Genomic DNA, 17,827 nt, shown 5'->3' with positions numbered 1-17,827 from the left:
CCTGGCAATAAAACACATAATTTTAATCCACCAAAACACATAATGTTTTAAAAGCAACAGTAAACATCAAAAATTTTGAAAAAAACAATTTGCTTTATTTTATGTAATCATATTTATTTTTTTCTTTATACCTTGAATTTTATTTCTTCATTGCCTGTTTCCAAAAGCAAGAATGAAGCATTTAGGGTCAAATATACAAAAGGATTCATTTATTTTTGATTTTGGGGTAGCATACAGTAACGCTATCGCTATAGTTTATGCTTTACTTTTAATTGTCAGTCTTAAGATCTATAGCACTCTTCCACCAGTTCCCAAATTCTCACAGTACTATTAAGGTACTATCAATCAGTGGTAACATTTTCTCCCCTTAGGGGATGGCCATTAAAATATATTTATAAATTCCTAACAGAAAAATTTAAAGAGCATGTGTAAACTTCAAGTTCTATCTCAGATATTCTTTTTTTTTATTGTTATCCTTATTTCTAATACAGGAAGACTTTTCATCAGTTTGTGATGTTATATACTTTTGTAATATTGTATCATATTGAATAAGTGTTTTTCTAAATTTCTAATTAAAAATGGAAAACTAGCCTGTTTTATTTTAAAGTTGTTTTTAACATTGAATATCTATTTTAAGACTAAAATAATAAAATAAGTCCATATTAATTCATTTTTAAAATGTAACAAGGTCATGGAAGTTTGTAAAAACCTACAAGAAAAACAAAAATATAGATTATAAATTGAATATATCTGAATAAAGATATTCACACAGTAAGTGAAATACAAATCTTAATAAAATTAAGCATTTCTTTTCCCCAAATAACTAGAGGACATGGCACTCAGGCATATTGATGCTAAAACAACAAAAGAGAAAGATACAGTGTGCTACAGTGGAGAGACTTCTTAAACTTGTAATTTCTGATCTGATCTGGGTGAAAATCCATTCTCCAACTTATAGTCTGTCTTGACCTTGGCCAAATAACTTAACAGCATGGAGCTTCAGTTTCTTTATGTGGAAAATGAGGGCTATTGAACAGATACTTTCTAATTAGCTATGGATGTAAAAGAAAAGAAAAAAGTAGTATGTAAGAAATAAAATTTACTTCATTAGTTTATGGTAAATTTGATGTGTAGTAAACTCATTTGGACATCACAAAATGGTAGTTGGTTAAAATAGGAATTCTCTAACATCATGATCAAAATGTTATATTTAAAGAACTATTCATATTTTCTAAATTTAACACACACACACACACACACACACACACACACACACACACACACACACACACCCTACAATTTTTTTTAAATGTTGCAAATATTTTCTACCAGGCTTTTGGAATGCTATTTAATTGTTAGGACCCAACTACTGAAGTCCAGAATCGTGATCAGTACTTCTCAATCATGTAGAAGGTGCCAAGAAGATAAATTTCATTCTAAATGAGTCTACAGCATACCAGTGCCAATAAGATTGTAAAAGGAGTATGTTGATTCCAGGTTAACAAATATACTGTATATGGCATATAAGGAATCTTGCTCCCTTGAGATTTTAGATCTTATTACCCATCTATATTTGCCCATGCCATGAGACATTTTGCTGTTTGGTTGTATTATTACTTCAGTTTCATGCTACACTGACTCATGTAATATGTTTGCTGGTTGAAGTATACCAACAAATTGTCTGAAACTTACTTTTTGTAAATAGAACCTATAAGAGAGGAATAGTAATAATGCACATTTATATAGAATGCTAATGTCTCCAAAGAATATTCCTCACAACTTTGTAAGTTAGAGTAGAAGTATTACTCTCCTTATTTTATAGATGAAGAAATTCCTCTCTGAGAAAACTCAGAGACTTGATAGTGTCTTATAGCTAAGAAACGCCAGAACCAAGACAGAAACTCAGATGTCCCAATTCCAAGTCCTTTGCATTCTCTTAATAAACTCTCTGGGTCAATAAGCTTCAAATGTGTATAAACTTGACTTTCTGGGTTGGAGAAAAAGGGAAAAGAGTAGTCAAGATATTTATGGTTCTCTAATAATGTCACTGAGAAAGATGTTTTCATAATCACACCCCAACACATTTGATTTATCCACAATTGACAGGAATGGACATGTCATTCATAAGAATGTCTGGGGAAGTTGATCATTATTAATAGGGGGCTACCTTCAAATTACCTAGAGGTCAACAATCATTGTTTCGTTCCTAGGAGGCACTCAGTAAATATTTGACCTGCATTATTACAGTAAAATCCAAAAAAATAACTTCTTAGTATCTTTACTGACAATTGATATGTAAAAATATAATATTTCTGTAGAATAATGTAAGATGGAGGGTTTTTTTTTCCTTCAGAATTAAACTTTTTTGGTAGGGTCCCCCCCAAAATCAATAATAAAGACTAGACTAGATGAGAAGAAACTGTTTTTATATATGTAATTGATATTTTTTTCATTCTTGATTACATTTCTTTGTTGTCACATTTAAAAGGATTCACTCATTTTCATTATTTGTATTCTGTAAGGAAATACATGCATTGTGATGGTGATAAACTAGTTTAAATCAATTCACCAAACATTTATAACAAGCAAGGCACTGTACCTGAAAATACAAGGAAAACAAACAAAATAGTATTGACTGTCAAGAAGTATACATTCTCTAAGTTTGACCACACACATTGCAACCTGTTTTCTACTAACAAAGCAAAGAGTTTATTTTTTATCAATTTCCTGTACACTTAAGGCAAAGATAATTTTCTAGAAGTCTGCCTGAGGGGCCTCAATTCTCTACAAACTAGTAATAGAAGGAATTAGAACATGTATATGACTATATACAGGCATACATATAAATACATATGTACATATATAAAATACAGAATAGGCATGTATATATTTGAGTACAGAAACATATTTTTCCTATTTTTTCCTTTCCTTCATTAAATATTTATTACATTTCTTTGATCTGTCATTTCTAACACTAAACATAAATTTTATATGATTAATTTACATAATTTATAGTAGTAAAGATATAATAGGTAATTGATGAACCAACATTAAGATCAAAAACAAAAATTAAATTAGTTATTTAAATTTGCCCATATACTAAGAGTACAGCAAGTTGGATTAATGGGGGTCTGAACAGGAAAATACATTTCTATTTTTAATATATCTGACCCACAAAATTCCAACAGTTTTTAATATCTGGGATGTGAGTTAAATATTTTCATAATACTTTCTTGCTTTTAGATAAAATGAAATAAGAAAACAGGGCATTTTTAGTTTAGGAGAAGTATTAATTACATAGGTCTAGTAGAATAACTGCATATTAAACTATAACAAACTATAACAAATTCCTATCTCCCTATCTTTAATTTTGTCTTTGCTGGATTTAGAATCAAGAAATATGGATTCAAATGCTTCTAATACTTACTAGCTTGGGATCATGGGCAAATTACTTCATTTTTTTTTCCTGGAAAATGAGGATAAAAAAATAGTCTTGGGGCCTATATCATAGTTATGAAGAACAAATGAGAAATGATATGAAAATGGAATTTGAAAACTCAAAGTGAAATAGCTATATCTATATTTATAGATTAACTATATGAATATAGTGAAATCTTACTTTAATATATATGGAAAATTTAAATGGAGATATATGTCTCACTTGAAGTTTATACAGTGAAATATATATGTATATACATGTGTGAGTATGTATATATGTGCATATATACTTTAAGTTTTCCAAACCTCTTTACATATTTTATCTCATTTAATCCTCAAAATAATTCTGAGATAGGGCGACTAGGTGGCATAGTGGATAAAGCACTGGCCCTGGAGTCAGGAGTACCTGGGTTCAAATCCGGTCTCAGACACTTAATAATTACCTAGCCGTGTGGCCTTGGGCAAGCCACTTAAACCCATTTGCCTTGCAAAAAAACCTAAAAAGACCTAAAAGCAAAAAACAAAAATAATTCCGAGATAGATGCTTATAATTATTTTATACATTTTTTAAAAATAAAACTGAGATGATTATACTTTAAGAAAAAAGAGAGACAAAGTGAATGTGTGTGTGTGTGTGTGTGTGTGTGTGTGTGTGTGAGAGAGAGAGAGAGAGAGAGAGAGAGAGAGAGAGAGAGAGAGAGTGTGTCTGTCTTTAATCTCTGGTGTTCCTCTTAGCTCTAAAACTGGATCCCAAGAATGAGGGCATCCTAAATTATCTACCGAATCATATATTATCCCAATCTTTGACCATACCTTTCACTAGCTAGTCAGTCATATGAAACTGATTGACTTCCATTTGATGACTGCTAACAGTTATTCAAAAATAACTGAAATGCATTCCAAATGGAACACAAATTAGAAAGGGCCACAATCTTCATGACACACACAGTAATCCTGATTATCTTTTGAACTTTATAAATTCTTTAGTGAGATTAGACACATTGGGAAAAGAAAAAAAAGGCTACTCAGTCAGTCAAACAACAGCCATATATAAGCACCTGCAATATATCTAGTAGTGAACTAAGCTGGAAATGGGAAGAAAGACAAAAACAATTGTTGCCCTCAAGGAGCTCACAGTCTAATGGGGAAACGATATGTGGAGTAAGCATATAGTACATATCTATATATATATATCTATGTATATTTATGTGTGAATAGATATAGATTGATCGGTAGATAGATAGATCAACAGATAGGCAGCTAGATAGATGGGAAGATAGTAAATGAATGGTAATCTTGGAGAGCATAGTGAGGGAAAGGTTTGTAGTGGGTAAGATTTGAACTGAGCCTTAAAAAGAAAGTTTGAAGAAAAGTTATTAGACAGTTATAAGGACAATAGAACAAGTTCAGGCATACATACTTTATTCAATACATGTGTTTATGGAAAGCAGTAGTAAGTAAAATTTAAATATAATCATTTCCACTTGATTTACATTATCATTTCAGAGGTGACTTATCTTCATGTTTAATTAGTTTCTGATAAGTAATGGTTCCTACTGGTTTAACTTTAAATTAAACTTTCTGTCAAATATTTAGTGAACAGCACTGATCTATAAAACTTTTGTGTACTTGAAATGCATAATAATGAATTATTTGTTTAAAGCAAAGAATCCTTTTACAATGTGAACTAGAAGTTGTATTAAAACAAATCCAAATCTAAGAAAAATCTAATTTTATAAAATCTTACACTTAGATTCACTTTAATGCAGGACATATATATACAGATATCTATGTCATTTTGGCAATAGCCTTTCCCTATTTAATGTTTATAATCAAAAGAGGTGATATTTTATTGTCGTGATAAAAATTTAAGTAGATAAAGTCTATAGCCAAAATGTTTCCTCCTAAGTATCTTCATATGTGTAACAAAACAGGTACTTATAGCATAGCACCTATAGTAAGAACTAATTTTTTTTGTCATAATGATTTTAGACTAGAATAGAGATATCTTTAGTCCAAAATACTAAGCATTGTGAATGACTGCCACTGAAAAACCAATGATATGAAAACAGAAAGAAAAATAGGACTATGGGAAGCAGATAGAAAGAGTAGGAGAGTTTAAATGATGGTGAACAATAGTTACATAGAATTATCACAAATGCCATAGGTTTGTTTGTTCTAGAATAGTATATGGGAGAACACAAGGATGAGTCTTGATCATTTGTGCTCATTAAACATAAATTGGGCTTAGATAAAAAAAAAATTGCCAGTGGGAAACATGCTCACATATACACATTCACTCTGTCTCTCTTTTTCTTAAAGTATAATCATTTCAATTTTCTTTATTTTAAAAAGACATATAAAATAGTTATAGCACCTATCTTACAGGGTTATTATGAAAATTAAATGAGATAAAATATGTAAAGGGATTTGGAGAACTTAAAGTATATATATGTGTGTGTGTACATATATACACATTCACACATAGGTATACACATAAATATTTCAATATATATATATATATATATATATATATATATGTATATCTGGATTATATTATTAAAAACCAAAAATCAAATCCAAATGGAGAAAGGCAAGTCATTTTTACCTTACTGGTCCTCAGTTAAACTTTAATGATCTGTATAACTTAACTCTATATCTAAAATTTTTTGACTTTGTGTCACATAGATATATCCCTCCTGGGGGTTAAGTATTAGTGTTTAAGTAAGCCATTATAGAGATGTGGCTTGCGGATATTTTCCTTCCACAGATTGAGGAGTACTTGGGCTAATCCCTGCTGAAATAAAGAGATCTAAAGTTTCTGTCTATTTGTTCTTGACTAGATGGATATGGCTACATCCCCAAACTTTAAGACAAGGCAAAAAAAGAAAGAAAAGGAAAAGATCATGTAAGACTGTTGAAGACATCTTTGGAAAAAGTTGAAGAAGCCAAAGCCCATATGTGAGCCGGTTATTTATAAAACAATAGTACTTGTTTCTGTCCAAATTGAATCTGATCTCTGATATAATAATACAGTAAATGCCTCTATCCCCTTTCAAAAGAATTCTTAACAGTGAACAAATATCCATTACAGCTTTCACCATTCATCAAAGTCTTATTTGCCATTTTTAGGAAGTTTAGTATTCAAAACAGCAGCATCCCTCCCTTGATCTCAAACCCACTGAGAATTTAAAAATGAGTCAAGAATTTCAGCTACTATTATGTACCCCAGTCCTCTAGCATATAAATACAGTTTCATCCACAATGTTAATATCATATCTGTTGAATGGAATTCATGTTTCAGTATAATGTGAATGAATTCACACTAAGAGAACCATAGCTTCCTGCTTCCCAATATATTGCTTTTAAATGTTCAATTGTCTCTCTACATTCAGGTAAATATAGGCTTTAAATTTAAATATCCTTGACTTTGTTAAGGGATATTGAAATGATGGCATTTTGAAGGAGAAATGCACTATGTTTCTAACATTCAACAAGATTCAAATCAAAGTAGCCCAAGGTAAGAAAAAAAAAGAAACGTATTGTAGGGAGACCTAGAAAGCAGAGGTTCATTAGGGCCAGACATATGTATATCTATCTACCACAATGTCATTATCTGAACATGCAGTCATCAGACTGCACATTCAAATCAAATTTTCAAGGCTCAAAGGATGTGCACCAAAGAACATCCTGTACTGTTGGAACATGAATTTGAATTCTGTGATGAAGGCACAAAGGTAGAAAAGAGACCAGACATTTTCAAATCCTATCAGCTTAACTTTGTCATATAGTTCTATTTAAAAAAAAACTGCCTTCAATCAAATGTGTGCTTCTGCTATCAAAATTAGACTCAAGGAAATTGTGACACACAAATTTACAAATAAAGTAGGCAGATATTGCTCTTCATTTCTTAAAATAATGGGAAAAATACTGCAGCAAAATAGTAAAAAATGGCATGTGCTAGCTGTTTGTTTAGTTTTATATTTCCTTGTGGAAAATACAAAAGAAAATTATATAAAAGACATCCCTCAACTGAGTGACATTTCAGCTTTTAATGTTAGTAGAAATATGTAGTTTTCATGAGAGCACTATTATGTTAATATGTACATATGTATCCAATATTTCATTTTTAAAAAGTGAATTTATACATTTCCAATTTTAATGAAGTTTTCAATTCAAATTTTGGTTGAACCAAAAGGAAAAAAATCCTAATCAGCAGATGTGACATATTTGTAAGTAGTTAAACTATTACTTGAACTATATTATTCTTTTCTTGAATTAAGATGTGGCAAAAAAGTTTTTAACTAACTGATCTAAAATATTCAGCCAGAATAGAGTTGTGGATTTAGTTCTATGTCACTAAGAAAGAATCAGCTGTTCAACTTTAGAATTATTCTTTGATAGCTAACAAATAATCCCTTTCTGTTGCTTCTTCATTTAACACAATTATTTCAAGATATCAGTACCATGAAACTAAACCAAAAATAGCTGAGATTGAGGACCTGGTTTCATTGTTAAGACAATGAAACTAATAGAATATTTTGTAGGAGGCATATTAGCCTTTGGGAAGTTCCTGTTAATGAGATAGAAAAAAAATACTAATTACTTTTTCCTTAAATTATCCACATTTATCAAAGGTTTTTATGCTGTGGATTCACAACTGTAATTGAGAACAAAGGTATAATTGATGGGGTTACAAATTTATAATCAAGTTTGCTATTCATCATAATCAAATATTTAGATGAGACTTAAGAATATAAACTATAAACAACTTTAATTGTGATGGGGTGGAAAGGGACAGAGAATGGTAGGACAACATCAATATTTTTATTTATTTTAGGCAGTGACTTACCCAAGGTCACACAACTAGACAATTATTAAGTGTCTGAGAGCAGATTTGAACTCAGGTCCTCCTGACTCCAGGGCCACCTAGCTGCCCCCAATAACATCAATATTAACATATACAATTTGAATTCTCAAACATGTCAATATTTTTTAAAATGCTGAAGGTGGATAATCGCAAGCTGTAACTTTGTGAAGTAGGGAATAATCAAGTTTTTCATCCTTCTGCACATTTCTCCCCCCCACACACACACACACTTTTTTTGGCATTAGGAGGTCCCTGCAAATTCAAGCCTTCGCTTATGCCTACTACAATAAAGTAGTACAGAACTATCTACTCTGTAGTATAATGAAAAGAGCATTGAATGAGAATCATCATGTCATCAACTCTTCAGTAGCCCCAATTCTGCTATTATGTATGAGTAAGTATGCTTTATGAACCTCTAAATTTTTAAATTAAGGGATTTACATTCCTTCCAAGTCTGAAATTCTAGCATTTCCTACCTTTCTGTATATCATATTTGTTTCACATTTTAAAAATACCTATTTGACTTGTTTTGAAATGGGACCACTTGCTTCCCCAGACTTAAAGAATTTAGGTATTTTTCAATACCAGTAAAAAGTTACCTATGGCATATAATTAATGGCCTGGTTGTATTGCATGAAACAGTCCTGATTGATTGAGCTATGTTGCTCAATGGAAGTCAGAGAAAGATTGCATATTGCACACTTTGGTCATCTTAATCTTTCTGAAGTGCTTGTTTCCATTATAGTAGATCTTACCAGGATTTCAGAAATCTATCATTAGATCAAAAAGAAATAATAACCATAATGTCTATGAAAGACTAGGAATAATAAAATTTGTTAACTCATGTTAGAGAGAAAGAAATAATACTTACCAGGAAGATCCTAAACACATTAGCTTATGTACAAATATTACTGGAAAGCAATTATCAAATTAGCAATGTAACAAGAACCCAAGCCTCCCCCCCCCCCCATCTTCCACCTCTCTCTTTCTTTCCCATAAACAGAGCCAATGATCTGAGGAGGAATAAACATCTATTTCAGAAGGTTTCACAAACAATTAAAAGTAGCAGCTCTGCACAAACTCTTATTTAATATTTTAAGGATTACATTTTCATAGAGTTGTGACCCTAATCAGTCAATTTAACACCCCCAAACAGGAAAGCATGAAACTAGGTGATTATTAAATAAAACATTTCTAACAGCTCATGTAATATGGTGTAAAGAGAATTTTAGTATTTCAAATGCTCAGTTTTCATATTTGCATCAAATAATCTTTGCAAATATAAAGGAAAATAGTAAAAATATTTATAGTATAGTATAGAAAAAATACTTGATAATATTTTTTAAAAATAATTAGCTATTCTAAATCCCTATTTTTTATTTCTATTATTCCTAGTATCAATATACCTTTTTCTTATAGCTTTTAAAAAAGTGCTGCATTTTGATAATTCCATTTAAGTTTTGATATCATCTCTCTTCATGTATCTATGATTCCTATTAGACCTTCCTTTATTGGTTGTTTTGCAAAATACTCTTGTTACATCTAATACACACAATCTTTTCTTACAAATTTTCTCCCAAATTCTCCCAAAATTTCTCCCAAATTATATTTACCTTGAGAGAAGGAATCAGATCTTTTCCTTCCATATCACTTCATTGTTATAAGAATGAAAAGCTGAACACAATGGGTAGTCAATCAGAAATACTGCTGATTCACCAATTTTTATTATTTTTGGACGGCAAATATTGTTGGAATAAATGTCAAAAAACAAACTAGGAAAGAAATGTATCAAAAAAAGGGAAGAGGTAAAGAAGAAAGTTTTTAGTTTTTTTCAAGGCAATGGTGTTAAGTGACTTGCCCAAGGCCACACAGCTAGGTAATTATTAAATGTCTGAGACCAAATTTGAACTCAGGTCCTCCTGATTCCAGGGCCCATGCTCTATCCACTGTACCACCTAGCTGCCCCCTTAAAGAAGAGAGATCTGAAGAGATCATAAGAAGACGTATATTGTCATGCTTAGCCCACTCAGGAATTATTCCAGCTTATTTTTTAAAGCCATTCCTATTTGGAGGACTCCTTTTCCACTGGATGTTGAATCTGGAGAAAGAAGTCAAGACTGAAGCATTTATTAAGCATCTACTCTGTGTGTCAGAAGACATTTTATTTCAATTTTATTTTATTTGATCTTTAATTACAATTCTCTCCTTTCCTTCACACCCCACCCATTGATAAGGGAAAAATAAAAAAACTCATTACAAATATGTAAGGCATATAAAACAAATTTTGGCATTAGTTATATTCCAATGGGGGAAAAGAAAAAAAAATAAATAGTAGAATATATGCTTCAATGTACACTTTGAGACCATCAGTTCTTTCTGAAGATAGATAACATGTTTCATCATGATATTTTTGTAATTTTGACTGGTCATTGTGTTAATCAGAGCTACTAAATGTTTCAAAGTTGATTATAATGCTATTGTCACCATGAAGATTATTCCCCTGATACTACTCACTTCATTTTGTATCAGTTCATACAAGTATTCTCTGGTTTTTCTCAAACTGTCTCTTTCAACATTTCTTCTAGCATAATAGTATTCCATCATATTCAAACATAATAAGTTAATGAGACATTCCCCAATTGATGGGCATCCCGAAAGATATATTTTTGTCACTGGATCTATAACTAGGTTCTAAGTCTTCAGCCTTATCATAATCATAAGTTGCTTCAACTCAAGAATAACTTTGAAAGCAAAGGAGATGCAGAGGACCATGTGATTCATTTCTACTACTCTTGTTGCTGAAGTGCCTTATGATCTCTTCAAATCTCTTTTCTTTACTTCTTCCCTTTTTTTTGATACATTTCTTTCCTAGTTTTCTTGGGGTTTTGTTTGACATTTGTCCCAACAATATTTACATGATTATTTTAAGGAAACTAGATTGGATTAACCAAAAGTAATTAGAATACAATAGGAATATGATGAGTTTATAGATATCTAGAGCAATTTTCCTTGTAGCTTTTTTGTGTCCTAGGTGAACTGAGAGATAAACAGCTTCTATTAGCAATTACTCATTTATGAATTCTCATTGTTTATGATCTTGAGATAATATTTTATAATGGCTAAATCATATTAACTTTAATTTTCCCCACTTCACATTATCTTCTGTATGAACTATCATTAATACAAGTATTATTCTTAGATAGGCTTAAATAGACAACACAACTATGTTATTTTTCTTGTAATGTTAAGCATCTTAAATGACATACAATTAAACTAAAGAATATTTCTTCTTTTTTTTTAAAGGTTTTTGCAAGGCAATGGGGTTAAGTGGCTTACCCAAAGCCACACAGCTAAGTGTCTGAGGCTGGATTTGAACTGAAGTATGTACTCCTGTCTCCAGGGCCAGTGCTCTATCCACTGCGCCACCTAGCCTCCCCTAAAGAACATTTCAGTACATTCTACACCTTGAAAATACACCTTGAAATTATTTTAACCATGAATCCAGTGTCATATGAATTGCTGTTAAACTGATCGGTATATTTCTTAATGTTGATAATCAAACATATAAACTAGTGCTACAGTATATTTCTTTAGGGAAAAAAAAGCTTCAATACTGTATCTTTTATCTAAAGAATTCAAAATTCTCTTTTGTCCATACAGCATCACTGCAGAATGGCTATGGGTTTTTCTACCATTTCAAAAAACATAGGTTAAGGGACTTGTTCAAAGTCACACACTATTTACAGACAAAGGTTAAATTAGAAAACAAACCTTTTCAATTACAACTCTTTACTTAATATTTCCTCCCTTAAAAAATCAATAAATATCAATAACATGCAAAATGGTCCATGGTGTTTATACTAAAATTTAAAAAAATTTAAAGGTTTCACTTTGAAACTTTTTGACAAAAAGAATTTGTCACCTGTTCATCATGCTCAATAATCTTCCCATATCCAACTACATAAATACCACTAAATTTTTCTCCATTACTCATCATCATTTATGCAAGGGTCCTTTTTCATGTCATAAGTAAAACATTTACCAATCCTCTTTTAACAAACATTCTGTGGGGGGGGTCCCTAGTATATTTTCCTTATAATATCAAATCAAAATAGAACATAGATTTCATTTTTCTTTTATCTTTAGAACTTTAGGATCAGATAAACTTCAAGTCATCAGAATGAATTTTTGAACTTCCAGATGGAAAAATATTTTTATCTACTGTTGACTTAGTTCATAGTAGATAGTTCATAAACATTGTTTTGTCCTACCCTTCTCAGAAAAGAGCAGTGACTAGGTAGCTGTATCTACTGAAGAAAGGCTTGCAGTATGAATGTTAAGACTATGGTCAAAGACAGTGAGAAGAAATTTGCTAAGAAATTCATGTAAGACAGTATAATGATGTAGGAGTGATATAAGAAATTCTTCTGATTTATTAAAATACTAATTTAAAAGATTAACCAATTCAACTTTTATTATAGCACAAACTGTCATTTTGTTTCTTCCATATTTGACTGAGATACATTTAATGAAAACACAGATTTCCTCTAGCTTTAAGATACAGTAAAGAAAATACCCTTGACTAGTAAAAATATTACTGCATCTGGCATAGCAAGGTCCTAAAGTAACCCATAAAGTAAATTGTAATTTACAAATTATGATAGATTCTTACATTCTTTCAGAATCTATTAAAATTCTTGCACATTATCAAGAGTCAGATCAGTACATCCGTGACTAAATCCTTTGACTTTTTAAAAGACACTGTTGCATATAATTGCACATTATTGTCTGATATATAATTGAGTCATTGTATTTAAATATAAGGCCAATGGAATCTGAACTTGCCAAGCATGGCAAAGGCAGAGTTGCATTTCAAAAAAACAAACTTTTAAGCAACATGGTAACATGAGTGTGATTCCTCATTTCTCTATTACTTCTCTCATCTTTTTGCTTTTGGTTAGTAATTGGGTTAATTCAAAAAGATATTTGTAGAGTTCCAAGTATGGCTAATACTAAATACAACAATGTACCATTAAAATTGAACTTTACAAAAAATTATCCAATATGGTCATTCTCTTCAATTCTTTAAGATTATCACAATACCTCAATGCTTTTATGAAAAATTCATCAATATAAAATTCTCATTACTTTGTTTTGATTGATTTTATTCAATTCTATAATATACATTTTAGTGGATCATAAGATACAAAGTTGCATTTTTCTGAAAAAACATTCTAGTCTACATTTGTCTATACTATTAATTTGCAAGTCTTCTTAATGCATTAAGCTTATTACTCCCAATGCCTAGGGAAATGTTTAATTTCATATTTTATACAATATTCATTTGACTAATGGTAATTTATAACCAAGGAATACTATAAAATATTACTGCAAAGCTTTTATCTCAGATATGCAAATTGACTTTAGAAAAATTGCTTTACCATATTATCCTTTATTAATGTGATTCTATATTTATCACAACCAACAGTCATTTACTATTGTTCTATTTCTGAACTTAGGTTCAGTAATAACTCACTTTGTATACTTAACACTTCATTTGAAAGTGATATATATTCTTGCAGTGCATATAAATGCTGATTCATAATAATTTTTTTCAAAATGATATATTTCAGTTTTAAGTACATCACAATTATAAAACATAATTCTTTTAATGAGAATAAAAGACTATATTTATATTGAATTCTGTTACCAGATAGTATAGTTTTTTGGTTTTCCTCATTTCATTTCCAGTACAAGGAATTGAAACTAAGTGTGAACCATGTGTTAAGGAACAGTAAAGAAATTAACATCAATGGTCCCAGCTAAAAATATTATACATGCATGCATATATACACACATTATATATGTATAATGTGTGTATATATATATATATATATGCATGTATGCATGTTTGTATGGATGTATGTATTAGTGAAACTTGTTATCAGGTTCTAGGTTGACACTTAGGTTTCCTGTTCTTTTTAGCCCCTTTCAGTTTCTAGAAAATCACATCCATCTCTTAAAGCACAAGTTTACGTTAAACATAACTTATTAACAACTTGTTTTTGATATAGTTTCAAAACAAGTTTCAAAACAACTCTGATTTTCAAACATGTCATTGTACTTTAAACAGGAGAGATGTTTTCAATCCTACATTTCAGGAAAGTGAAAAAAAAACACAGATGTGATTGTTATTGTTCATAGACTTCAGATCCCTTAATTAAATATGTTAACTTTTAGATCAGATACCATTTTGTTTTTAACTAAGCTACAAGCCAAAATAAGATATATTTTTTTTTTACAATATTATTTTCTTTTACACCTTCTGGTCAGATGTTTGGAGCTAAATTTGCTTATGTCATCCAGACTTCAATTACCTAAATTGTCTCTAGTCCTTGTATATGTTTTTCCTTTTATTGAGAGGGCTCCCTCCCTTAAGTACAATTAGGTTGTTATTATAATAGGAAATTTGTATTTAAACTCCTAAATTTTAATTCTATATTATAAATAGGTCAAGTGGGCATGTGTGCCACTCTGCTAAAACAAAGAGATACAGAGTAATGGCATTTCAGGCTTCTTAGCAGAAACAGCAAGATATGTTTTGAAAATGTCATTTACTGTAAGACAAATCAATATTAAATGCTTTATGCAGGAAGCACACTTTCAGAAAATGGCCCTTAAAGCTTTCTGTGGATCCAACCCTAATTACCAGAGCATGCTCTTACAGTTTGCCTCCCTCTTCAATTATTTACAGAGCAAAAAAGCCAAGTGGCATCGCATTAGCTATATTAAATGTTATGTACTTGGTTTCCAACTTACTAATGGTACATAAAAATCACTAAGGTAAATGTTCCTGTAGAAAAGTATTTCTCCCTCCTTTCTTCACCTGAGTGTATTTATTTATTATTCATACAATTAAGTGTGGAATAGTACAAAAGACTATCCTTCAGGCACCTCATGCTGCATAATTTAAACAGGTGAATTAAACATATATGATATCTAAAAGGCACTGCATTGATTACTTCACAATATTTCTTTAAACAACTCATATTACAACATCTCTATCACTCTTATTAGCATCTCATATCCCTAAAAATATATTAGTGTAAATCTGAGGGACAATTAATGTTGAATACTAAAACTGCTGCCATCTTGATGCTTCCTGGCTACTGGGGTTAAAAAAAAAGACTTTTTTTTTGTTGTTGTTGTTGTGGTGGTGGTGGTATGGACTAGGAGGATTGCTAATTCTCTATTTCTTTAGTTTTTACAGGTATAGTTTGGCATGGTCAGATATTTTATGTGCTATGGTTTCTTGTTTCCATGGACCACACCTACAATGAAAGGAAGCTTATCAAACTGACTGGGGAGGTATTTAATGGGCCAAAAGTATGCTCTTTCACTGGCCAAAGTCTAAGTCTAACCTCCAAATTAAAGTTCACATATTGCACATTCTTGATTCATATTTGTTCTATTATGAATTGTGAAGAGAGATGCTCAAGACCCCTAGTACACCCTCTTTGCATTTGCCCTTTTGCACAATGATGCTGCTAAAGATCTAAAGGACAAATTATTTTTGGACCAAATACAGTTATTTGAATACAACTTCTCACAAAAATTAAAACCAATATATACCAAAGAACAAAATTCACCACGGTCCCTAGAAAATGAAATATTTATAGCTAAAGAATGGCTGCAGGTATCTATTGTAAAAAAACACTTCAAATAAACATGAAAAATTGTTTAACCTTCCTCAAAGACGACTGGTAAAATGTTTTTAACGTCATAAAATTATAAATGAGAATATTATTTCCTTGGATAGAAATGTTTCTATCGACCCCCCCCTTCCTTTGCAAAAGTTACAAGGCACATGCGAAGGGGGCATCAATGAATGTTGAATGAACTTTGGCCACTTTCACTACCCAAAAGTCGAACATAAAAGTAGCAATCAGTAACCAGGTGATGTGCCATAACCACACAAAGATCAGAGGTGAGGGGGAGGGAGCGAAGGTAAGAGGGGAGACAGAAGAGAAAAAAGGGACAATTCTAAACAGACCTGCCAAGAAATGATTGGGGAAGGGGGGGGCAGTTCAGGGATGGGGGGGTGAGGGGTGGCACATGACTCAGGAAGAGGAGAAAAGCTAGTTCTCCATAAGTGAAAGCCAAGAAGAGAGGGGGTGGTGGAGAAATCGAAAGGAGGGTAAGGTCCTGGGCAGGAAAGGCCCACCTAGCTCAAAAGCGAGGAGGCTCCCAGCCCTTCACACAACCCCTCCCCTGCTCAGAGGAAGGAAGGGGCTGCTGGCTCTTTCCTGTCTGGTCTCTCCCTCTCCCGATGGCTTTCAGAAACCCGATCTTTGCACTCTGGTCTCTGAGCAGCCCTAGCGCTCAACCCCAGGCTGGGCTATAGTTAGCACATCCAGTCAAGTACAACAGCAGAACCGTGGAGCGCGCAGTGCGTTCCGCGCCGCCCCCCAACTCCCGCCACCCCACCCTAAGCCACCAGACCCCCAGGAAGCGCCCCGCTCCCCTGGGAGCCGAGATGCCGTGGGCAGCCGCCCGGACTCCCCACCCCTTCCCCATGTACCTTCGCCTGGAGATACTGGGGGTAGTAGTAGGTGGTGTACTGAGGGTACATCTGTTGTTTCCACACTTTGCCCATGAAGCTGGAAATGTATCCTGCGGTGCAGGGACGCGGACACTTCGGGGTCTCCAAGTCTGGGTCTCTCCGGTCTCTCTCCCCTCCTGGCGCGGCTGCGGCGGCTGCTGCTGCTCCTCTGCTCCACCTCTTTCCAATCCCAGACCGAACCTCCTCTTCGTGCTCCTTCCCCACCCAAGCAAAGGGAGAAGAGACTGCGGAGCCCAGAGGGCACCCGGGACCCAACTCTCCCAAGGAGTTTCCTCCCTAGTCTCGGCGGGCTGCTCCGAGGCCACTTAGCACTCCAGGCGGGCTGCGCCGGAGCAGAACTGGAAAAGCGATCGATAAAAGTGTAAAGTGCTGCTGCCGCCGGGGGTGCTGCTGCCGGGGGTGCTGCTGCCGCCGGGGGTGCTGCTGCCGCCGGGGGTGCTGCTGCCGGGGGTGCTGCTGCCGGGGCTGCTGCTGGGGCTGCGGCGGCGGCAGCTGCGCTTGGTGCCAGGCAGCATCTGGGGAGGGGGGAGTGGGGGAGCTGGACTGGAGAGTGCAGACGCGTGGGGGAAGGGGAAGGGGCGGGACTAGTCACTGTCCAAGCCCAGAATGGGTTTGAGGTGAGGGCTGGAGTTTTTGTTTTGTTTTGTTTTATTTTAATCAGTCCTTACCTACGAGGCCGGGAGGAGGGGTCAGGGGAAGGAGAATGAACCTTGGAGCTCTGGGCAATGAAGGGTTTCTTTGTGTCAGAAAGGAGAATCCCTCCCCTCATTTTTTGGACCTAGATCACGAATTGGAGAGTAAGCGCCCTGAATGCATTCATTAGTTTTATTTCGTCCTTTAAGAGAAACAGATTTTTCTTATACTTTTTTTCCTCCTCCCGTGATTTAAAAAAAAAA

General features: G+C 33.3%; 1 protein-coding gene and 1 long non-coding RNA gene across 5 annotated transcripts in view; one reads left to right on the top strand and one right to left on the bottom strand.

The window, feature by feature from the left end:
* The window catches only part of RBMS1 (RNA binding motif single stranded interacting protein 1), a 257,733-nt gene extending 240,399 nt beyond the window's left edge, over nucleotides 1-17,334 (bottom strand). For 2 of the 3 annotated variants that reach the window (XM_074215867.1, XM_074215870.1), the window contains exon 1: nucleotides 16,890-17,334. In XM_074215867.1, the coding sequence (XP_074071968.1) occupies nucleotides 16,890-16,964 (75 nt within the window). In that variant the 5' untranslated portion in view covers nucleotides 16,965-17,334. The remainder of the gene's footprint in view (nucleotides 1-16,889) is intronic. The other variant, XM_074215866.1, reaches the window with a different exon arrangement.
* LOC141507845 (uncharacterized) lies at nucleotides 4,339-12,156 on the top strand. 2 transcript variants are annotated; one of them, XR_012474286.1, is made up of 3 exons: nucleotides 4,339-4,599; nucleotides 6,282-6,399; nucleotides 11,612-12,156. It is a non-coding gene; the product is annotated as an uncharacterized LOC141507845 (long non-coding RNA). The 2 variants fall into 2 exon arrangements; XR_012474285.1 differs by lacking the exon at nucleotides 11,612-12,156 and adding an exon at nucleotides 8,554-8,698.
* Nucleotides 17,335-17,827: the final 493 nt, after the last annotated feature.

The sequence above is a fragment of the Macrotis lagotis genome, chromosome 1, assembly GCF_037893015.1.
Source record: "Macrotis lagotis isolate mMagLag1 chromosome 1, bilby.v1.9.chrom.fasta, whole genome shotgun sequence".
Lineage (NCBI taxonomy): Eukaryota > Metazoa > Chordata > Mammalia > Peramelemorphia > Peramelidae > Macrotis > Macrotis lagotis.
Note: the sequence above shows the minus strand (reverse complement) of the source record. Positions and strands in the feature narration are given on the sequence as shown.